Below are 24,757 nucleotides of genomic sequence, written 5' to 3'. Positions count from 1 at the left end.
CGCGGGCGTTTCGCTTGCGGTTGGTTGGTTGGTTGGTTGGTTGGTTGGTTGGTTGGTTGGTTGGTTGTTCCTAGTGGAATGGCACAACCCACCACGGGGGATCGGCCACGACTCGTGCGGCGGTAGAATTTGTGAATAAAAAAGAAAAGAGGATAATTCTAAAGAGATAATTTGATAATTTGTAGGGAAGCGAAAATATTATTTGTGTTTACGGTTTCCGAATTGAATGCTAAAGAGATAGAAAAAAATAATAATCAAAGGCAGAGAAAGAGTGAGTTAAATAAAAGAATTAAATAAATCCCGCGGCTTCACAAGAAATAAAATGTTTGTGAATTTGCTAAATGGCATTCACATTATTTACTCACCCATTGCGATGAATAACGCTTTGTTCGGGCAAATTACAGCGATGGGGCTGGACTCAGGCATTTTTTTCGCGAGGCACCCCATGCAGTAACCGCGGAACACAATCTATATTTCACAATCGACGTCTAGGTTTGAGTCATTCTGGAAATCAGTATCGACAGGTTTTTCGAATCCTGATGCCCAGTCCCCCTAAGATCCACGTATGAGATATGGGAAATGGCATTCTTTCAAATGGGAGAATTAGGTGACATTTTGTTCGCCCCCCCCCCCCCCTCAACCCGCTTTAACCTTCTGCGCTTTCCCGGCCTTTGTGGCACTAAATTTCATGACTGCGGCCCGCTAGCTGACGTGAGTTTGAGACCACTGGTATAGAGTAAAACAAATACCATTTCGAGTTAGAATTTCTGAAAAGCCATTTCAGAGCGGGGCAGGGGGGGGGGGGTGAGGGGGACGGGGGAAGGGGCGTTATTTTTGAAAAAACAAACAACAAAGCCACTTCCACCCCAAGTGAAAGCTGTACGAAATGCGGACGATTCGCCTGCCTTTCCCTTGTGTTTGTCTGATCTGCTCTTTTTTGTTCTTTTCGTGTGATTATGTCATATTTTCTATCCTTTTCAGTTCTTTTCTTGTGATTACGCGATTATCTGTTTTCTGTACCATGTACTCCTGCATACTGTTTTTCTACCGTTTGCTGCTCCGAGCGCGGTGCGTCTAACTCCCGACGCTGGCGTTTCGCTGGCTCGGACAGACGAATTAGCCCTTCGGCGACGCTGGCGTTCACGGGCAAGCAAGCGCTGGTGTTCCAAACGTGAAGCCTGCTGTGTATCAAACGTGGGACCATGCGTGACGCCAACGCGAGACGCGTGACGTCGACAGGGCGGTCCCTTAAACTGATCCGCAGTTAAAATTTCTGGCAACGCTCCTGGCACTGATGACAATTTAATAGAGAACTTCAGTGCCGGGCTCCTCAAGCGACTTGCGTAGCCAAGCTCTAGCGCTCTATTGTACCCTCCTTGGGGGCAGCTGGAGAACAGAGGGAAGTTAGGAGAGAACAAAATGACGCAAGAACGCGGGGAGCCAACGGCATCAAGCGTACTTAGTTATCAGGCGCGAGATACATTAGCTACAAAAACTTTCAATATAAGAAACGTGACCCCAACCGATTTCACCCAACTGTAGCAGATATTGCGCGTCTTGCAGTAAAACTTAGTTCTCAAAAAGATCTTAAGTACGTTCTGAAATTAGTGCTCTTTGGAAGGTACTGTGCGTTTACTTCGTTAGGGCGACTGCCGAGTTCGTCAGATGTATTTGTCGTTAGATATCTTGTAAGGTCTTGCGTGCGTCCTCTGAGGATTAGATACAGAGTCACTCGGCACACTGCCGAAGGTTGATTACGTTTCTCTAAATACACCTTTACACTTAGCGTGGTAGGAACAGCTTACCGCTCTCCCACGGTAGAGTACGTCGCACCCTAAGTGCTCACACATTTCACACAGCTTGAAGGTGATGGTGTTGACGTCATTAAGAGCGGAGCACTTTAGGGGTCTGGGCTGTCGGCGTCTGATGTCATGTCGCTTGTCACGATGACAAAACCATGTATAACATAGTCATGTACAGTATAGCAAGGGGTTGGGAAAGGGAAGTTTGGGTGAGGAGAAGAGATGTGAGGATGAGGAAAAAGAGGAGGGGAGGGGGCGCCACTGCATCAGAAATTAAGGTTTGACTGCTCCGCACTTGCTACAGCTTTCACGTTGACTGGAACAGCATTTAATTTTTAAGGAGCTCCATCAATGCAATACTGAGTAACAATGTATAAAACAAGCCCCCCCCCCCCTCCATTTCCCCACTTCCACGTTCTTTAGCTATGATGCTTTAGTTGGCATGATCGTTGTACAGTGGCTTTGTAGTGCAGAACGCATCACTGCAGTTTGCGTAACCCTGGCGTCTAGCTTTTGTGTGAGTTATACTGACGCAAGTTATGAGTATTGAATGTATAAGCGCGTGTAGCGCTTGCGTGTGTCGGTTGAGTAAACATCCCTTTGTGGTTCGCTTGTGTGCTACTGTGAATGATTTACCACATTTTAGGGCGCAGTTCCGAGGCACCCGTTCCTGTTTCCGGCGCGGACGTCACATTTCAGAGATGCGTCCAAACTTTCTGTTACGAAGTATCATTGTTCCTGAACACCACTTATATCCATGTTATTATAGTTCGCAATATCATTGCTGTGGGAATCTTAGAGACAGGCGTACAACTCTCTCCCTTAGTAGTGCATATATATAGCACTCTAAACCCAACGGCTAGGGGTCCCCGGTGCTATGCTCTTTAATTTAGTCGTAGCGCCTGGGTATGCTCTAAGAAGCTGTTATGATGACTCAGATTTAGATTCAGTTGTATTACTTAAAAAAAAAAGTAGTTACAGGACCACAAAAATACTGGCGATGGCCCCAAAGTAAAAGAACTGTAAAGGGACCCTCGGTTAATTATGCAAACATTGATGGTAATAACTGGGACAGCAAATGAAAGCAGTTATCGGTAAAATCAAGCATATTATATGCATCATTAAATATTTCAGTTCAGACAAGGGAGAAAAAAACGTCGACGGTAAAACAGCCTGGGTAAGAGTACAGAGAGAGAGAGAGAGAGAGAGAGAGAGAGAGAAACATTTTAATGAAAAGCCGGAGATGTTTGCCTGGCTATTCGCCTGACATGCTACTCCAGGTGCTGGGTGAACATTATGGTATATACACTGATAAACGCATAACACATACAGCCACACACACGTAGACTACGCCGTTTACGAAGTTTCGTTCAGGCTCGTGGCCCGCAAGAAAGTCAACAGCGCTTTCGTGGAACGCAGCGCACAGGTGCTGCTTTGCCATGGGCCCAGAATATGTCGCAACTCTAAGCACGAGCTCCGTTACAGATGCAAGGTCGCCTTCAGAGACTGTCTCTCTGATGCGTATTGCTTGCAGTCACAAAGAACATGACTCAGATCTTCTGGGACGTTAGATTGCACGCACATTGGTGAGTCAGTTATTGCAGGTAGTGATGGCTAAGGTCCTTTTTAAAAGCTGCAAGGAAAGCACTAGATTTAATACCTGAAGGTAAAGCATTCCAAAGTGCAATTCCAGTGAACGCAGATGTTTTTTTTGCCGTAATTAGTAAAAACCATGGGTAACAAAAAATTGTTATTAGCTGCGAATCTTGTTACATTTTTAATCTGCAAAAGAACAAGTGCTGTGAATACACAAGCGTGAGGTTGTTATGAAGCAACTTGTGGAATAAGACAACTATGTTAAACTAAAACAAATAATTAACAGGTAAGATCTCGTAAGTGCGGAGTACCACAGATTGATTGATTGATTGAAATAACTTTAATGAGGTCCTGCGGGACGCGCCCTAGCGCGCAGTGGGCGACTCCCACGTCGGGACCGTCAGGCCAAGCCTGTCGGCCGCTTCGTGGGCCTGCTGGTATGAAACTATATGGGACAAGAAGTGGTAATGCGCATTGACTATAGATGGGGGTCATGATCATTGGCGCAGTGATCGTGATTGTTGAAATCGGAATATTGACCGACACCGGCCATGAGCGTCGAGCAAGAGGCACGATGCTGCAGTAACATGCAGCTTACAAAATTACATGAAATGCGCTGCGGCCCGTATTGAAGAAGCTAGGTTTAAGGCGGGTGTGCTGTGTATCTGCAGCCCTATTCGGAATCGCTCCGAGGTTCTACAAAACACGAAATAAATAAATAAATAAATAAATAAATAAATAAATAAATAAATAAATAAATAAATAAATAAATAAAATTCACCCAAGTTGTCGTGCAAACGCATCGTCGCCGGCATGCGCCCACATTGTATTTTATTTATTTATTTATTTATTTATTTATTTATTTATTTATTTATTTATTTATTTATTTATTTAGTGTTTTGTAGAACCTCGGAGCGGTTCTACAAAACACTAAATACACCCAAGTTGTCGTGCAAATTGGGTGTATTTAGTGGGTGTATTTAGTCGACAACTTGGGTGTATAAAATACACCCAAGTTGTCGTGCAATCGCATCGTCGCCGGCATGCGCCCACATCGTATTTCATTTATTTATTTATTTATTTATTTATTTATTTATTTATTTATTTATTTATTTATTTATTTATTTTCACACACTGCATCCCAGTTTCAGGGCTATCACAGGAGTGGGTACAGTGCAAGAAGTAACGAAAACCGAAAACATGTGGGAGACAAACAAGCAATTACAGCTCACAGAAATACAAAAATCAAATAAACGGAATTATTTAAACAATAGGAACAAAATAGCACGTAAAACTAGAAAACAGGACTAGGGTATACGGTCTTTTAGTACATCCAAAGGTTCGTCTCTCTTTAAGGAACGAATGTGACCGGGTATGCTATTCCACGTTTCAATACTTCGGGGGGAAAAAAATGTATTTGAAAAAGTCAGTGCTGCCGTCACTCTAGTTTCCACGCGCCAGAGCACCGACAGACTTTGTCTAACATCTTCCGCATCCACCCGACAAAGTGTTCTTTCGAACGTTGATACTGATTTCATTGGGTTTGCCCCATAATATAATAACTCTCGGGGTCGCCACAGTGGTGAACTACGGTGGGTAACAACCACCCGCGGTTGTTTAAACGTGTACCTATGTCTATAGACACAGGTTTGTTCTTCGGATTTCGCCCCTGTCGAAATTCCGTCACCGAGGCCGGGAATCGAACCCGCGCTCTCGAGCTTAGCAGCGCGGTACTTTACGTGTCAAGATATATCATGGTGGGTATACGTTCTCATCAGAGCGTATTGTATACGTTACTGGGTTCTTTGCAGTTATGGTCTTTTACACAGCGGCACCTGGACGTTAGTGCATCGCGACGTAACTTATTGGGCTGGTTGATGTTGAATCACGTTATATTAGAAAATGCTAGCGCAGGACAAGAGCCGCACGAACACGAAACACACACACACACACACACACACACACACACACACACACACACACACACACACACACACACACACACACACACACACACACACACACACACACACACACACACACACACACACACACACACACACACATCACGCGATAGCTTTTTTATGCCCGATGACTTGGCGAGAACAGAGGAATGCCAGCGCGAACGACGACGCGCTAAAAAAATCAAACGAACGCTTGGCGAACAAATCACTCCGCCGCAGGGCATACGCGGCTACAAAGTCCGCTTGTGTCGTCGCATTCCGAACACGCCTCCGTCTATCTGATGAACGACGCAATCGAGGGAGTCCACTTTCTGCGTCACTGTACACCTCTGGCAGCGTGGAGAGCGCGGCGTGATTCACGGCCAAAGGCATGCGACCGGCGTCGTGCGTCTATTCATTCGGCTAGCGGGGGAGGCCACGTCGCGTGGACTCACTCACCGCTTGTTCGCGTCTGTTGACGGTGTGTGTGCGTGTGTGTGTGTGTGTGTGTGTGTGTGTGTGTGTGTGTGTGTGTGTGTGTGTGTGTGTGTGTGTGTGTGTGCTGTATGTGTGTCTGTGCGGGTGTGCGTGCTAGTGGGCGTATGTGTTGATGTGTTGTATGTGTGTTGGTTTGTGTCTGTGCGGGTGTGCGTGTAGCGTGTGTCTGCGCGTGTGTTGGGTATGTGTATGTGTGTTAGTGTGTGTACGTATGTCGTACTTGTGCTGTGTGTATGTGTACATGTGTTGTGTATGTGCTAGTGTGTGCATATGTGTACGTGTGTGTGAGTGTTAGTGCGTGTGTATATGTGTTGTATATGTGTACGTGTGTTAGTGTGTGTATGTATGTTTATGTGTGCGTGTGTGTACGTGTGTTGCACCTGTGCTGGTGTGTGTATGCTGTATGTGTGTTAGTATCCCCGGCCATGCGTCAGTGTGTGTACGTGTGTTTATGTGTGTTGTATGTGTGTATGTGTGTGTGGCTGTGTGTTAGTGTGTGTGTGTGTGCGTGTGCGTGTGGCTGTGTGTGTATGTGTGTGTTGTATGCGTTTTAGTGTGTGTGTGTGTATGTGCGTACATGTGTTAGTGTGTATGTAGGACCTCGACAGCGGCGGGGCGAGCGCTGAATAGCGCATCGCTCGCGTAGCGGATGCCGCCCACAATAATGAGGGCAACGCCGCCGGCGCGCCCTTCGCTGAACCACCGTGACCGAGTCTTCGTTCACCGTAGGCTTAGTCAGCCGTGTCGACTCACGCGCGGGTGTAACGAAGACTCGCTCGCTTTGAGCCGAGTGGATTCTCGGTGTTGTCGACGACTCATTGAAAGCGATTCACTTTTGCGTTGTTCGCGTGAACTTCGCGAAATCTCTTCCGGCGGCAGGAAGTGCATTGGAGAGCGTCGAGAAAGGAAGTTTTTGTCGAGAAATAGGTCACGACTGGCGGACGGTTTCATTTTAAATGTGAAGCATTTCTTAGCGAACCTTTGGCACTTTGAGCGTTTCTATCTATCTATCTATCTATCTATCTATCTATCTATCTATCTATCTATCTATCTATCTATCTATCTATCTATCTATCTATCTATCTATCTATCTATCTATCTATCTATCTATCTATCTATCTATCTATCTATCTATCTATCTATCTATCTATCTATCTATCTATCTATCTATCTATCTATCTATCTATCTATCTTAGCCGCCTACCTCTGGGTGCTCTCATGATCGCCTTCTTAACTTGGTGTAGACCAAAACTGGCATGGGAGGGTAAGAGGCATTGACGAATATGACTGTCTGGTCAAGACATGAATAACATGAAAATCCTGTCGCGTACGTCGTCAAACCCTTTCCCCCAGACACGTGTGGCACATACCCGTTTACCACGGGCCGCGGTGTACGGGTATGCGCCACAGGTGATTGACAGTTTATATCTACCCATAACGGCGAGAAAGAAAAACCGACATCGGCAGCGTTGACCCGACCGAAGGGAAAGAATAAAAATTAGGATCCCACCAGGAATCGAACCCAACCATTCTGCGTGGCAAATGGTATTCTACCGCAGAGCCACGCCAGGTCTATAAACTAGTGTGGAAAATAGTGATGCAGAACTATCGATGGTACTATCGATACTATCGATAGCTGACTCACTATCGAACTATCGATGGTGAAAAATACTATCGATAGCGCTATCGATAGTAAAAAATTCGATGGTACTATCGATAGTATAAAATCAACAGCGCGGATTCACTGCAGAATAAACTTGGTTCCCCGCGCGCGTGGTACATAGTGGAGCCGGAGGAGCTGGCTAAAGGGCAAGAAAGTTGACATGCTTGTGTTCTTAACCAGAGTGCTATGCGGACACATGATCATAAAGTCAAACTGTTCAGCTTTAGCGGATAGGAAGACGTTACATTTGGTGGGACTGCGCGGCTTCAAACTGATATTGCATTTTAGGATTTAAAAATAAGAAAAATATCAAGAAGCTAATTGTAAGGTGTAACTGGTTGCTTTCGGATACGAATTTATTGATGGATATTTCCCGCTATTTTCTCTGCGGAAATAATTAATTTCTCTGCCAAAAAATGCTCATAAATTAAGCGAAGCTGGTAATAGGCTATCGCAACTATTTGGGCAATATAGCCGGCCAGCAACCGCATCACTATATTCACACCACTATCATAGTATTGTCACGTGGATGTGACGGTAAAAAATGCTGCAGCAAGACTGGAAAATACAAAGCTCTTTATATGGCCGAACTTGTGCCCAGAAAATCAAAACTCAAAATACAAGCGATACATGCTGCGCACTCATAGCGGCGGGAGCAGTCGTCAGCCGTTGAGTAATCTGATCATCGATGGAACGCGTTGTCCTTTATACATCAGTCATCAAACCTTTCAGCGTTATCGCTGGTGCTCGCGTAAGTACTCGAATAAACTTGACTATTCGCGTCCGGCGCGTAATCTTAGCAGAATGATCTCAAGCGCCCCGCCACGGTGGTCTAGTGGTTATGGCGCTCGACTGCTGACCCGAAGGTCGCGGGATCAAATACCGGCCGCGGCGGCTGCATTTTCGATGGAGGCGAAAATGTTTGCGGCCCGTGTACTTAGATTTAGGTGCACGTTAAAGAACCCCAGGTGGTCGGAATTTCCGGAGCCCTCCACTACGGCGTCTCTCATAATCATATCTTGGTTTTGGGACGTTAAACCCCAGATATTATTATTAGAATGATCTCAAGCAATTGCCAAGCTTCTCAAAGATTACGGCGCGGCCTGCGTCAAACGTTGCTAAATGTCTTTGTGGGTGAAACCCGAATACGTCAAAGCAATAAAAACGCGTGGCAGTGATATACTATAGCATCGCTATATAGTAATATTAACGATGGTACTACCGATTGCACTATCGATAGTTTGTCGATAGTAGCACTATCGATAGTTTGTTTACACTATCGATAGTTTCTTTGAAACTATCGATACTATCGATAGTCAATTTACCGATAGTTCTGCATCACTAGTGGAAAAACATCCTATGTAGGCGTAATGTCGGTGCAACGTCAATTATGGTTGTGGTGCTGGCTATCTAATTTTACAAGGAAGCAATAAACACTACATATATACTCCTATACGATACAGGATCATATCAGATTAACGTCTGTGGTTCCAGTGTTGGCTCCGATTTTATAGCGGTGTAATAAACATTACATTTGTAATCCTATGATTCGGCAAGCTATATTGAAGCATTGCTCGCCCCTGGAGGAATACATTAACGAAAGTTACGTATGATGTTCAAATGATTGCGCCATAAAGTGCACTTCGTTTCGATAATACACTGACGTATGTACTCTAACGTGAGGGCTGACGTTACGTCGCACCATAAGTTACCCTTTTAGCGCCAGTGTTGTCGACGTGCCTGGTAAGCCCACGATGTGCACACAGCTACTACACTTACAAAAACACGTCGATCTACCTCGTAACGCTTAGCTCAAAGCCATAAAATACAGCATGGAAGTACTCGCTGACTGCTTCGCATGAAACCGATTCCCACAACGCGTGGGATCTGCCGAATTTTTTTTTAGATAAAAAGAGTTCGTCAGCCTGAAGTGTGTCACTTTTCGAAATCGAAGAAGGTTGTTGACAGACTTGGGTGAGAATGTTCGTTAAAAGGACACCAAATAGCTTTACGCTAAATCAGTGCAGAAAAAACCAATTCTTTTAAAACAGTTGCTTGCGGGCAAAGAAACAGGACTAAACAGCGCTGAAAACAGGATTGAAAGAAAAAGAAGAGGTGGCTAAACACACTTGCCAACTCAAAGGCTATAGATATTCATTCAAGATGCCTTTTACGCTATTTCAGCATCTAGCGCACAACGTAAGACAAGGACAGAGTGACAGCTGACGAAGACAGGTGCTAACTTCCAACATATTTATTTTCAGAGCGTCACACTCATGTATATGGGGTTGATTAATAATAGCAATAAACGTCACCTGGCTTTCCTGTGTGTCCTTTCTCGAACACTGCACGATCGCTGTTTGCTCATCAAAAGTGCCATGTCACGCTGATAGCTGCACGCCATACGTGACCGAAAAGTACCGGGTGCGCAGCGATAACGCCAGGAAACCATGAGAGATAGATAACGATTATTGTTATCTGGCAGAAACACGCCCCAATATGCTGCCTTTATTAAGGCGAAAGCCTTAGATGCCTCATCAAACGCGACAAGTGATCTTCGGCGTCAACACGAGTGATGCAGAAAATCATGATCAGTTGATGACGTCACCAAATGACGTCATTGTGACGTCACAGGTCACCATAATTTGCGGCGTCATCATGACGCCACATGATGACGTCATCACATGAGATCTTTGCTCGGTCAAAGGTGGGTCGATCCCGGAGGTACTGCAAAACCGCGGGAAGGGCACAAAGCTTTCAATGCCTCCGATCACGGAGGCAGAGCAAAACTACGTTGGGTGCGCGGGGGGGGGGGGGGGGGGGCGAGGGGAATCAATACACTCGACTGAGAAGGAATAGGTGGCTTTCGCCTTCGAGTCGCCTTAGGCAAACTCATAAGGGAGCGTGTGTATTTTTGTATTAGAATACAGGGTGGTGAGCTTGGATAGCAACCGTTCGTTAACGAATGCGAATTCGTTAGATTTTAAATTCTGCGAAAAAAATAATTTAGGAAATGAGACACCCAGTACGTAATAATTAGTCATTATACTTCGCTCCTACACGACAATGACTGCAAGTGCTTGGCTCGGAAATGTGTGACCCGAAGGGGAAATCAGACGCGACGATGACTTCCACTCCGTACGCCTTGAAATCATCGGGGAAGTCCGACGGATGTGAAATGAACCTATGCTGCAGAAAAGAGGAAACGAATACCAGGAATGTAACACTTTTGGTAAATGTTTCACGCATGTCGAAAATGACTCAACGTAAACATCGACTTCTCTACGCTGCGGAGCCCGCGTATGACATGGCTGGTCATTGCTGTTACGAACATGACAGCACGAACAGAAAGTCGGCAGCCGCAATTTTTTTAGCGTTGGGGTACATGTAATCTGCCGCCCGGGCGTAGAAATACCGTTTAACCAGCTGTGATTTCTCCAACTTCGCCAGTCATTTTTCTTCTTCTTTATTACCGTCTTCACTGCGTCAGCTAAAGTGCGGGGACGGTCGTACGTATTTAACAACTTTGCCGAAGACATAACTACATACTAAATCGTGACATAATTTCTAAAATGTTTCTTATGTTCCGTATTCAGGAAACATTTTTAGATATTCTTCACTGAAACGTTCCGTGCGCTATTCCAATGATTCCATATGTTTTCTTAAGATTCTAATGGAAATATATGACAACTTGTCATACATAATATAAGGAAAATACATGGATTCAACATGGATTCTGTAAGAATAGATATGGAATTATATGGAATACATATGGAATTCTGTTCTTCAGTATACAAGGCCTGTTCTTCGATTCGGTTGTGTTTACATTATAAGCTACAGCTTTCTTTCTTTCTTTTTTTTTTTTTTTTGAGACGAGGGCATTACGACAGCGTGTTGGGGTCCCCAAGCACAGTACCAATTTTGTTTATTTATTAGAAAGAAATGTACTCGGCGTATAGAATCAAGATTTCACCTGATAACGCTCAGAAATTTTCTCAGAGTATAAAGCATGCCTCCTGCCCAGCTTACCAGAATTTTCCTCAAAACCATGTCGTAGAGACTTAATCTTCATCAAGATGCTATGGCAACACTAAAGCCAAGCGTGATGAAGTTCTGTGCATATACGCGCCTCATTATCTTGTCATCCTCATTCGTTGTTCTTTATTTTTCTTCCCGCCCTTCTTACGCTGTGCAGTGTGTCATGACAAAGCAACTTGCATCTTAGGCCGACTTCTTTGTCATTCTGAAAAGAAAAAAAAAAGTCTCTCCCGCTTTTCCCCAGGATGCGTGTACGCAGAGGCATTTCAATTTTGCGTTATTTTTACATTCGACTGTATTTTCTATGTGAGGTAATGCTAAGATAAGGACGCAGAAAATAATTACATTTATGTCACTTCAGGTCTACCGTATTCCCACGGTGCGTATTCCGAACGCGCCGTTACAGAGAGCGAACGCAGCGCCCCGTTTCGGGCGGTGAGACGGGTGAGACTTTCCAAGGATGTCAAAGTACCGCGTGACGCTTCGTAGATGGCGCTTCCTGTCTCTAAGGTAACCAAAGATCAGTGGGCCTACGGTCAACTGCAGGGGGCATACGGGGCCTCCGAAGGGCCTACAGGAGGCTGAAGGGGGGTAAACAGGGGGCCCTCTACCAGGGGCGTAGCCAGGGGGGGGGGGGTGTTGGGGGGTTCTAAACCCCCCCTCCCCGAAATTTTTCAGTTTTGCTTGCGTATGTATACATGCGCACATATAAACGCACACACGAACATACATACACTCTAAGACAAAATCGAGTATTTGGGGAGTATTTCTGACACACAACAATAATCGTCATCTGGCTTGCTCGCGTTTCCTTTCTTGAAAACCCAGCTCTCGTCACTTTCCTGTCAAGAATGCTGTCACGCTGATAACGCGCGTGCCGTTCGTGACCAGGAAGTGCCGCGACCGCGGTGATAACGCGAGGAAAGTACGCGAGGTGGATGACGATTGTTGTTGTGTGGCAGAAACACTCCCAAAATACTCGATTTTGTCTTAGAGTGTAAAGTATGGTTGAAACCCCCCCCCCCCCCCCGAAAAAAAAATTTCTGGCTACGCCCCTGCCCCCTACTACAGGGGTCAGGGGCGTAGCCAAGGGGGGTTGGGGGGTTCAACCCCCCCCCCCCCCCAAATTTTTCAGTTTTGCTTGCGTATATATACACGCACACATACAAACGCACGCACGAACATACATAAAGTATGGTTGAACCAGCCCCCCCAAAAAATTTCTGGCTACGCCCCTGACAGGGGTCCTACGATTAGTTAATGAGGCAGTGCAAGTCGATGCATGTCGGGCTTCGCTTGAAGTAAGAGAAGTGCGGGGCAAAATTACTGTTGTGGAAAGACATAGGAGCACAGATAAAAGGAAATGGGTGGCTAAAACGCATAAATAGCGCCACCTCAAAAGCGGTCACACGGAATGGAGGAAGACGTCACTAATGTTGACGACCAAGTACAAGGTAATTTAATGTGTAAATAGATAATGAGGTGACGGAAAAGGAAGTGTGAGAAAAACAGGTATGTGACCCGACGCTCGGAAGTTTCTTTTCTCGAGCGTTCGAACACAATTAGGAAATTTCGCTATTCCGGCGAGCCTGTATACACATTCTCTGGTTTCTTCCTCATTTTCTTGTTTTACTGACGGTGAGAATGCGGCATCCCAATTAGCATCGCGAACCAGAAGAACACCAAGCATGCACATACGACGAATGTTACGCACGTGGGTGAGTGCGTTCTTTGTTTTCTGCATTGCCTGCTGCTGCTGCCGGGACGCTGACTTTATTTGCAACAGCGTGGCAGAGATTCACCTAGTTGTAAACTCGCATGTGTGTTATCGATGTAATCGCAGATATCATACGCCTCCTTCTACGTGGTCATCAATTCGTGTCCCTGCGCAGCTCATGGAACGTACCGTAAGTATTTCTGTGGCGTGCAGTTGGGCCAAGCTTGTCGTCCGCAGATCTCATGTGGCGTGATCACGCTTACAATCAAGTGCTCAATACAGGATTAAAACAAGGCTAGCAATGCTGAAAACCGGGTTAAAATAAACGAACAAGGCCTAAGATAATATAATTAACAAAAATAATAAAAAAAGTAATCGCAACAATTAACTTAAAATTGCTAAAAACGCTTCGTAAACATGCGGCTGACGCCCACTCCGCGCAAGAGAGGGCGACACCGCCTCTTCAAGTGCGCGATTGCTCCTCCCACCGGAGCTTCTCCGGCGCCTTCGTCGCTACACTTGAAGGGGCACACAACCTGACGGAACTAGCTGCAGACGACACGCATCACAACTGCCGTAACAAGCAGAAAATCCATAAAGCGCGGCACAAAGCAGCGCTCATGTCGCACACCATGTTTGCGAATCTCCCTTACATGATTCTACTCGTGCCGGGGAAACCGTACATGCTTACCTCAAACATTGACGTCATCGGCGGTTTGGTAAACGGAGCAGTGGCAACTCTACGAACGGGAATCACTGGGCGTCCGTGCTACGCATTTTCTCATGTTTCACAGTAGTGGAGCTGCAATTAGCGCAGGATTTAGAAGTACGCCAATCGCCACACAATTTTTTTTTTTGTGAACCGTCGCCTATGAGTTGAATACCGTATTGAAGGGCTGTGGAGCGCGGCCAGGCAGATAGATAGATAGATAGATAGATAGATAGATAGATAGATAGATAGATAGATAGATAGATAGATAGATAGATAGATAGATAGATAGATAGATAGATAGATAGATAGATAGATAGATAGATAGATAGGAAAGGGAAATTGACAACCACCTGCTCGCAGCACGAAGCCACAAGGGAATCCCTATGGATTTCCTAGAAAGAAACCTTCTTAGTTGCTGAAAAATTCGTCCTGGTCCGGGGATCGAACCCGGGACCAATTCCTTTCCGGCCCGGAAAGGCGCTGGTCCCGGGTTCGATCGACGGACCAGGACGAAGTGTCTTAGCAAGAGACTAATTAAGGGAGCCTGTGAATTTTCGTTGTGGGTCGGAAAGACACTCCGAAGGGTGTAAAATACTTTGAGAGTATGCACGTTTTGTAGACATACTACACCTTGAAGGGAGTGTAGATGCGGTCAGCATGCAAGGGTGTTAACACTAACAATTGTGCTGTAAACATTCTGAATGATGAAGATAACTGCAGTGGTGACGGTAATCGTTGCACGTATAATGTTTGCGCGGCTTAGGTCTTTCTGCGAGACCGAGAATGTTGCCAGCCCGTGACACGAGCTTGCCCTTTCAGTGTCCAAGGCGGAGGCCAATCACTCGCAGCATTCGAGGATCGCTGATGTCTACCACTGGTACACCAGCGAAAAGTTCATACGTAAGTCCGTTGTCCTGTGTCTCTCGTTCTTTTGAATGTCTGGTTTTGCGCTCTAATGTTCCCAAAAACTATCTGTCGATCGCCATAGGCGTGCACACGAGGGTGCCAGACCCCCCTAATCATTTGAGGGGGGCGCTAAGTCTGCCCCCATGCCTTTGCTCAGTCGGACTTTCCACATCATTGTTTACAGTGCATGGCTATGACTAGGCAGGTTTTTGACGATAATGACGGCTGAGGGCCACTACTGATGTTGCATTGCAAGAGCTGTTTACTTCCCACTTTTACCCATGGAAAGCCGGGGACCAAAGGCAGGCCGTTGTGGGAAGCACGTCGTCGCTTCATTTTCATTTTCGCATCCACTGCGACGCTTGGTTTCGTTCGACCTCGACCAACGGGCGCACGCCTATGTCCGTCGCAAAAATGTGCACTGCTCATTTGAATTACAATTCTCTGCGAGGTGTACCCAACGGTCTTGTCCAAGTCTTGTCTTATGCCCAGTGTTGCGACCATAGCGGATGAACATTTTCAATAGAGATCTACGCATTATCTCGAAATGAACAAAAGATTCGCTATTTGCCTTTTTAATAATGCCATTGCGTTAAGCTGTGTTGCAAGTAACGAACTGTAAAAAAAAAGTATATTCTTCGTTTCTACGGGCAGAACCGAGATATGATTACGTGGCGTGCGGTATTCGGATTAATTTTACATACCTGCGTTCTGAATCTTACGTGCACGGGCGTTTATGCAAATTCGTTGAAAGTGGACATACGTCTTGCGAATTCGGCGGCTATCGATGGCAGTATGTGCCGTAAAAAAACTTACTGAAACGTAATTGGCGAATTTTCGTTTCTTAATTGATTGCGTATTTCGGTCTCGTACTAATATGTGCACCTCTTGGAGTTATCTAGCTCGAGGGCTTGAACTATAATACCTGTGACAGACGATTTATGCAATCCTGTATAACGGTATATAGGCGGCTGGTTTAGGAGACTGCTACTTTCTCCTGTGTACGGTAGTCTCCTCTTTCCAACATCCCTTTCGACGCTCAAGAGTTACGTCATATGTGTTTGTCTCACCTTTCAGAAGCCTACCGAAGATGCAGGGTCGAAAATTGGAGCTACGAGACTCTCCCGCTCTGCCTGAAGTACGACACCACCGACATTCTCAGTAAGAGTCGTTGCTAGGCCTTAACTCGCGTTATGGTGGTAATGACTATAGTAGAAAGCAGGATCATTTGTCTATTGAAAGCTTAACTGAGCTCGCATTTTCCAAAAACAACGCCAGTGTGTTAGCTAGGTTGTCTATCTATCTATCTATCTATCTATCTATCTATCTATCTATCTATCTATCTATCTATCTATCTATCTATCTATCTATCTATCTATCTATCTATCTATCTATCTATCTATCTATCTATCTATCTATCTATCTATCTATCTATCTATCTATCTATCTATCTATCTATCTATCTATCTATCTATCTATCTATCTATCTATCTATCTATCTATCTATCTATCTATCTATCTATCTATCTATCGCGACTTTACGTGGACCGAACTTCTTCAGGAGTTCCGTGCATAACTATTAGTACATATAGATAGATGGCCTACAATCAGTGTTGCAGATACTCGTAGATGGCGTGTGCAGATTACAGCCATATTCTTCGGCAGCGCACAAGACAACGCACGAGAGGGAACAGAGGACGAGCGCTGGTCTAACAACTGAAAGTTTATTCGAAGGGAGCGCGGCTGCGCGCCTTTGTTCACGCGAACCACTATCATCATGCAGCATCATGATCAAAGGGCAAGAGAGATAGTTAAGGGACGCCACATCAACAGTAGCGATAAGTACATAATTCAACATTCGATCGCACTCTCGGAACAAGAGATTGTATCAATAGATGGCTCTTAGGCACGTGTGTTTTTATGTGTAATCAACTCACGTGGTTCACAGAATGTGTTTGTGTCCTTCGAATAAACCTTGACTCGTTAGACCAGCGCTTGTCCCGTGTTCTCTCTCGTGTGTTATCGTGTCTTGCGCTGCCCAGGAACGGATATGTACCAACTCACCCGCATACCGGCCATACCACAGATTACACAGCCTGGCACCGTCGATACCCTTCGTGCGGTGGCTCCCAGCAGTCGCCCATCCTGGTGCTGTTCGCGCAGTCCGAGTACAAGTACTTCGATCCCATCCAGTTCTTGAACTACGACTCGTACCTGCAGATCGACATCGAGATGGTCGGCACGACGCGTAAGCACCCGTCTCAGCTCTCCAAGCGCCATCGTTCGTGTTAACGAACGGGAATATCGCGCGACAGAAGAGTAGAATCGTACGAGATGTGACATCATGTGAGTTGCGCATCGAGTGTGTGGTTTAAAAGTCCACCCATTACAAAGGGCTGAGCTATCATTCATCGTCATCCTTATCAGTCGCAGCATCAGCAAAGTTTGCAGCTACGTGTGGTCGTTTTACTTTGTAGACGCGTAGCGGGTACCTCGCAACAGCACTTGCAGTTTTCCAGCTTACGCTGTGACTGTGCTGCGTGGTCCGCGCAGGACTGGCGTCTCGGAGCGACAGCTCTACTCCTACACGCACAAGCCCAGAAAATGGCTGATTGCATGCTTTTGACCTCCACGTTCAGCGAAGGTCACGCGAAGGTCACGCGAGCGCATGTACTTCGTCCACCTCAGCTTTCCGCGCGTGAGTGAAAAAAACAAAACAAAACAGCACGTGAGCGCGTAAGTTGCACATCTACTTCGTCCGCGTCTTCCTTGTGCCGTTCGCGTGAGCAGCACATCGTAGCGTCGTGAAAGCGCGCATCGCGTGTCGTCACAACTCCGGCCAAAGAGCTTCAGCGAAACGCTAGTCACGCTGAAGAAAAACCATGCTCGCATGCGTGTCCGCAAGGAGGAACAATGTGCAGCTGCGCGTGAGTCATACTGCAGCGCAACACAGGAGGCTTGTCGTCAGGATCCCGAAGTTCGGAAGTACAAAGCGGAAACACATCGCCCCTAAAGCTGCTAGTCTTGCTTCTTTGAGACAGCGCTTGGGTTTGCGTCATTTTATGTGTACGTGATTGTGTCCTTTTGTGCGCTGCTTAATCAAATATCATGGTTCACCAACTAGCCTATCAGTACATATTCAGTAAGTCTTACTTCGTCTAGTATTGCAGTGTGTTGCTATCGAATTAACTGCTTCACCATTCCGGCGAAACTAAGGATCTTTCTTTATATACAACGAATACAAGACATACAAGTTTTTTGCACTATCTATCTATCTATCTATCTATCTATCTATCTATCTATCTATCTATCTATCTATCTATCTATCTATCTATCTATCTATCTATCTATCTATCTATCTATCTATCTATCTATCTATCTATCTATCTATCTATCTATCTATCTATCTATCTATCTATCTATCTATCTATCTATCTATCTATCTATCTATCTATCTATCTATCTATCTATCTGCCTGCCTGCCTGCCTGCCTGCCTGTCTGTCTGTCTGTCTGTCTGTCTGTCTGTCTGTCTGTCTGTCTGTCTGTCTGTCTGTCTGTCTGTCTGTCTGTCTAACTTCTGCCAACAACGCATCCGGCGCAGTGTTCTTCTACCCGTTCGGCGTGGACCTCGGCGTATTCGGCGGACCCCTGCAGGTGCAGTACAGCTTCTTCATGGGCACCATTCACATTGGAAAGGATCGCCACTCGGGATCCGAGCACTTCATCGAGAACCAGGGATACGCCGCCGAGGTACAAGCGCGCACATAGTTTGCCTGTTCTGCACACTGCAGGTGTACAAACTGTCTAATTCTATGGAGTCGTCAGGCCCATTCGTTCGGACCACTCAGAGACAACGTGGCCATTTTTGTGTTCTCATTAAATGAGATGACAGGCTCTTTGGTGTATAGTGGATATACAAGGGACTCTAGTGCCAGTCAGACTTTCTTTATTCGTGCAGGTGCAATTAATCCACACCACCGAGATGTTGAGCGACAACGACTGTCTCAAAGAAGCCAACGGTCTGCTAGTGCTCGTCATACTTTTTGAGGTAAGCGCACGTACTGTAAACAAACGAAGGCTTCAAGAATATAGATAGAACTGAAAAACGAAAACAAAATTCATTCAGTTGCACACCGTGAAAACCGTCGGACAGCGAAACTGTTCTGATGATGATGACTTTCGTAATAAAGAGGTCATGATCGTCGTCATTTCGCTTGATTTATTTAAACAAAAGCATCTAATTATCATCACCATTGTCATTTCGAACATTATGATTATCATCATCATCATTTCGTCTTCTTTATTTCTTTATTCACTCCCCCTCTGGTCACGTGACCAGCGTGACACTTACCAACAACGACAACAACAACAACAAAACACAACAACAACAACCACTACTACTACTACGACGGCGGCACAGGGTAGGCGCTTCTCTGTAAAATGAGAAACAGTAATGGAGCGGTAACAGAGGTAAAGTGCTGCAGCGTGTAGGCGTACGACGCAGCAAAAACGAACATATCTCAGAATACAATCTTTCCTCAACCCATTCATCTCACTCTGAACGTGACTCTTGCTCTCAGCTCGTGCAGCGTTTTCAGCCGATATCTGGCTTTCCACTCTTGCTGTTTAAGAGCGAAGCTCCTTAGCCCCCCCCCCCCCCCTTCGCTGTTGAAGCTCCCTTCTCTTAAGCATCGCTTTAGGTTGCAGTGGCCGGTGAGTTAAGAGGAAATGGTTAGGCCTTGAGCGGTTTGATTCTAGCGCACCAGAAATTCGAGGTTAAAAGGAATAGGCTCTGTGCGCAACTGGTTATAATGGTCGTCTTCACTGGCCCGGGCCCACCCACGAAATTTTGGTAAAGTAGGTGTTTTTACCAAAAATAAATAATAAAATAGGTATCTTTCTCAAATAGTCAAGGTTTTCAGCAAGTGTCCCCCCCCCCCCACCTTCCCCCGGAAAAATTCCCGGCTACGGGCCTGCTTTCACCACCTTTATGGGGGACTGTGAAATGACAACCATTATTCTAGCGCACTACGGGCGCTTTGTAGAAGGTAGTAGCAGATGCTCTCCCGCCCGGCGCCGGCGCATAAAGACAATGAAACGCTGCGAACGCTGCGCGCGGCGTTTCGTCGCCGCCGTCGAAGCTCCCCGCCGCATCACCGCTCGCACCCCTCTCCCACCTGTCTCCCTCTCCCTGCGCTGAGTGCGCCGCACACTGACTTGCTCAGTCGTTCTCGCCACCGAGCGCAGCAAACGCACTCCCCACCCGCTCCCCACCCTACCGCCTTCATGAAAGCCAGCAGCGAGATCAGGCACATAGTCGTTTGCGTCCATTTCTAAGGAGCTTCGCTCATCGGTTGTATTCGTACACGGAACAACTGCTAGTTTTACCCGTTTCGGCTGTGCCCTTATGCTTGTAACCGTTCGAAGCTGTCTTTTGATAGAGGATGCCAGAGCGCCATAAAGGAGCAATCGCAGAACGGGCAGGGCACATTACAGAAGAGCGCTCGCCTACTGTCTAAAATGTAAAGGTGCGTTCGTGTGCCCCCGATGACGTCACAGACCGCGTGACAGCCCACAGATGTCGGCAAACGAGCGAATATTCATTCCTGCGAGCTTCTCCCGAGGTAAATCTCGCACACGCATGAAGGCGCCTCAATTTTATTTTATTGCGACAGCAGTCATATGGACACTCTCGACGCGTTTTTGCCGTCACCGTCATGTTCCGTTTAAAGTCCAAATCGATAACATCGCCCCGCACATCGTACGTTATACCCGCCGGTAAAAGCGCTCGAGCGGGGGCGATGAACGCGGCCTAAGCATATATGAAACTAGCCGGCCGTTTCATTCGCACGGAGGGTGAATGCGATAACATCAACCCCCGTGCAAGGCCTGCCATCATTGCTCCTCAAGCAGAGAGGAAACTACCCGCCTGCATTTCTTCATTCTAAGGATCATGGACGCCGGAGGAGTGAGAGGGGGGGGGGGGAGGAGGGCTGCGTCGCTCGAGCAGCAAGCGTGAACTTTGACCAAAAGGGCGTGGCTGGCGCGAGCGCACTACCTCGGCAGACATCACCAAACGGCTCGTATGCCCTTCTACGTGCTGCGCTCTCACTGCATCGCGTTGAGACAACAAACTGCACGAAAACCGCTTCTATTCCTGGAGTGGCCGTATGGGATCCCTTATACCAGCGTCCTACAGCGGCGCTGTTCAAGCCGAGCTCAAACGGGCGAACTATCGTCCAGCAGACAAGTTTAAACTGCGCGAAGAAGACAAGTAAGAACATAGAAACACGTGCTATACCATACATAGGATAGCCATGTATGGCATCGTATAGCAAGGGGTGGAAAAAGTAAGGGAGGGTGAGAAAGAGGGAAATGAGGATGGAGAGTATAGCACAGTACAGCGGAGGCGAGTGGAGGAGGGAGGCGAGTTGGAGGTTGGAGACATGCAGGTGGTCGAACGGAGAGGAGGTTCCTTCAGTGCTAAACCATGCCCGTGTTCGCCTAGCTTTGCATCACTGCATTTCATCGCTGAGGCTTCCCCTCAGCTCCGCTGTACATTGACCTTTACGACGTTGAGTCAGTTAAAGCCACGCATAAATCGTAGAGTTACGCGAGATCGGATCCAAAAGAGTTAGCTGCTAGCCTTCCTTCGTACAACATTATAATTTGATGCTATCGCATTCACTGGTACCCCTTGCGGCGAAACTGTGATTTTTTTTTTTATTCTGCTCGCAAGTGGTGCTTCACAATCACCCCGTTCTTATCGATGACGATGTCAAAATCCATGATGGCATATATAGGCAGTGTCTAAATATATTAGGCTCTAGAAAGCCACAGGAGACAGTGACTGATAATTAGATAAATAGGCACCTTGCTGCATGCAAGGGAATACGAAAAAAATTAGGCTTTCCTAAACGGCCTAAACTATATACCATGTCGACAGAAACGTGGAGAACATAAACAACAAATGCTCGTAGCAAATTGTGTGGCACGTTTTCCAACCATGGCGCCGTAGGCGTGCGCAGGGTTCACCATTAGGGGGCTGGGGTGCAAAGCTTCATCTCAGCCCCCCCCCCCCCTCTCCACTCCGAATAAGTAAAAGTGTGGCGCAGACTTAGACCCCCCCCCTCACTAGGTGATTAGGGGTGGCGCCCCCCCCTTCCTGCCCCTTCCACCGTCTCACGCCTATGCATCACGCTCTAGAGACGATAATTTCACAACGTATTACGCTAGTTGGTAAAGAGGTACTAACGGGGAATTTCCGACTTTTTGCTTTGTTTTTTGCTTTGTTCTTCTGTTACGTTCAATGAAAGCGGCAGGTTCAGAACACTAGGAGAAATACTGACAGCCCTAGATCCGCCCGAGCAATTTGTTACATTTTGTCGCACGTTCAGGAGAAAAACGACGATAATGAGGATCTGGCTCCCTTACTGGACGCCATGCAAGAGCTCCAGGACAACGCTCACAACCTGCACACGAGCACAAAGTTTTTGATGTCGTCGCTGATACCGGACGACACGCTCGAGTACTACATCTACCCGGGCTCACTCTCTTTCCCGCCATGCACTGAGCGAACCATCAACGTGGTCTTCCAGAGAACCGTCCCTATTGGCCAGAAGCAGGTACGTGCTTCCGGAGACAGACAGACAGACAGACAGACAGACAGACAGACAGACAGACAGACAGACAGACAGACAGATAGATAGATAGATAGATAGATAGATAGATAGATAGATAGATAGATAGATAGATAGATAGATAGATAGATAGATAGATAGATAGATAGATAGATAGATGCTATTTGCCTGGGGTCACGCCTATCATCATGATCTAGTTGAATGTGGGCATATTTAAAAACATGAACACAGCATGCAAGAAATTTCATTCACACGTAACACGACGTGCAGAACGAATGAAAGTGTCTCAATGATGGGGGATTTCCCAGAAAAGCTTAGCTTGGCTTCGTTACGCGGGTCACACGTGTGGCACTGACATTGTCCGAGAGCATGTGGTATCTCAAGGTTTGAACACTGACCACGTGATTCTGAGGTAGTACACTGAAGCCGATCTCTATAGGAAGATTTTACAAAAGCAGCTCATTTCTTAAGACGTCAGTTCCATGTATGTACGCGTATATCCGAAGAGCAACTAAGCGCTTGCCAAAGCAGGTTTTTCGCAAGAAGACTGTTTGTGCGGCAAAGCCTACTTGAAAACGATAATTTGCTCAGACGCGGTAAAAAGCGCTTGCCAAAGCTGGCTTCTTCGCAAGAAGATGCTTTGTGTGGCAAAGCCTGCTTTAAAGCAATAGTTTGTGCAGACGCGGTAAAAAGCGCTTGCCGACTTCTTCGCAAGAAGACTCTTTGTGTGGCAAAGCCTGCTTTAAAGCGATAGTTTGTGCAGACAGACAGACAGACAGACAGACAGACAGACAGACAGACAGACAGACAGACAGACAGACAGATAGATAGATAGATAGATAGATAGATAGATAGATAGATAGATAGATAGATAGATAGATAGATAGATAGATAGATAGATAGATAGATAGATAGATAGATAGTGCTTGCCAAAACCAGCTTCTTCGCAAGAAGATTCTTTGTGTGGCAAAGCATGCTTTAAAGCGATAGTTTGTGCAGACGCGGTAAAAAGCGCTTGCCAAAGCTGGCTTTTTCGCAAGAAGACTCCGTACGTGGCAAAGCCCGCTTTAAAGAAACGGACAGACAGATTAGATAGATAGATAGATAGATAGATAGATAGATAGATAGATAGATAGATAGATAGATAGATAGATAGATAGATAGATAGATAGATAGATAGATAGATAGTGCTTGCCAAAACCAGCTTCTTCGCAAGAAGATTCTTTGTGTGGCAAAGCATGCTTTAAAGCGATAGTTTGTGCAGACGCGGTAAAAAGCGCTTGCCAAAGCTGGCTTTTTCGCAAGAAGACTCCGTACGTGGCAAAGCCCGCTTTAAAGAAACGGACAGACAGATTAGATAGATAGATAGATAGATAGATAGATAGATAGATAGATAGATAGATAGATAGATAGATAGATAGATAGATAGATAGATAGATAGATAGATAGATAGATAGATAGATAGATAGATAGATAGATAGATGGGCCTGAGCTTAATAGGCTTTCATCGAAGGACTCTCGCTATCGTAATATAATCGACAGCGCAACGGGTTAAACACGGACAGAAAGAAGAGAAGGACTCTGTCCGTGTTTAACCCGTTGCTCTGTCGATTATATTACGATGAACATCCACCAACTAGCCCAACTCGCGATCCTACTCTCACTATAGCCTGCTATAACATGCAGAGCTCTTCAGGCGCTGCACTCAACGACAATTAATGCTCTTGTATTTAAACATAATACAAATTGGTTAGATTCCCATATAGTTTTTGTTTTCAACTGGAGCGCTTTCTTTCTGCGAAATCCGCATACAATTTGTTTGCAGCGTCGCACCACAAACATACGGATCACAACTTCTATTCACTACAAAGCATCTATGTAATAATTAAGTATCCATGAATGCGGTTGCTTCTCACGTGTATTTTTTGTCCTTGTTTTTTTTTTTCTGGATCGCAGTTGGAGGAGCTGCGCAAGTTGCGTTGGCGTCTCGGTGGCGACGCTTCATGCACCGGCCCGCTCGCTGGCAACGTGCGACCCATCACCGACGGTCGCGGCGGCGTCAAGTCGACGCGCACCATCTTCCGCTCGTTCTTCTCGTTCACCCCGTCGACTGGCGCCTCTACACACGCCGTGCGCGGCGCCGCCGTCGCTCTGTTCGCAGTCGTCGCCTCGTCGGCGTCTTTAAAGCAACCTTAACTGTTGCCGCTCGACGTCCGACCGCATCTCGTCGTTTTTTTTTAA

At 46.2% G+C, this 24,757-nt stretch overlaps 1 protein-coding gene across 1 annotated transcript; it reads left to right on the top strand.

Annotated features, from left to right (window-relative positions):
* Positions 1-12,954: 12,954 nt before the first annotated feature.
* On the top strand, positions 12,955-24,712 carry LOC119389241 (carbonic anhydrase 7). The gene is made up of 8 exons (XM_049415067.1): positions 12,955-12,994; positions 14,789-14,869; positions 15,953-16,036; positions 16,962-17,156; positions 18,478-18,626; positions 18,835-18,924; positions 22,274-22,501; positions 24,473-24,712. The coding sequence occupies exons 1-8, from the start codon at positions 12,955-12,957 to the stop codon at positions 24,710-24,712; spliced, it is 1,107 nt and encodes a 368-aa protein (XP_049271024.1).
* The last annotated feature ends 45 nt before the right edge of the window (positions 24,713-24,757 follow it).

The sequence above is a fragment of the Rhipicephalus sanguineus genome, chromosome 4 (genome assembly GCF_013339695.2).
Source record: "Rhipicephalus sanguineus isolate Rsan-2018 chromosome 4, BIME_Rsan_1.4, whole genome shotgun sequence".
Classification (NCBI taxonomy): Eukaryota; Metazoa; Arthropoda; class Arachnida; order Ixodida; family Ixodidae; genus Rhipicephalus; species Rhipicephalus sanguineus.
This window is presented reverse-complemented; position numbering and strand designations above follow the sequence as displayed.

Excerpts from the sequence above, each read along its gene's own strand:
- LOC119389241 (XM_049415067.1), top strand. The coding sequence starts at position 12,955 with ATGGAGGAAGACGTCACTAATGTTGACGACCAAGTACAAG. Across the intron at positions 12,995-14,788 it reads TGTTGACGACCAAGTACAAG|TGTCCAAGGCGGAGGCCAAT; the intron begins GTAATTTAATGT and ends TTGCCCTTTCAG. Across the intron at positions 17,157-18,477 it reads TCAGCTCTCCAAGCGCCATC|TGTTCTTCTACCCGTTCGGC; the intron begins GTTCGTGTTAAC and ends CATCCGGCGCAG.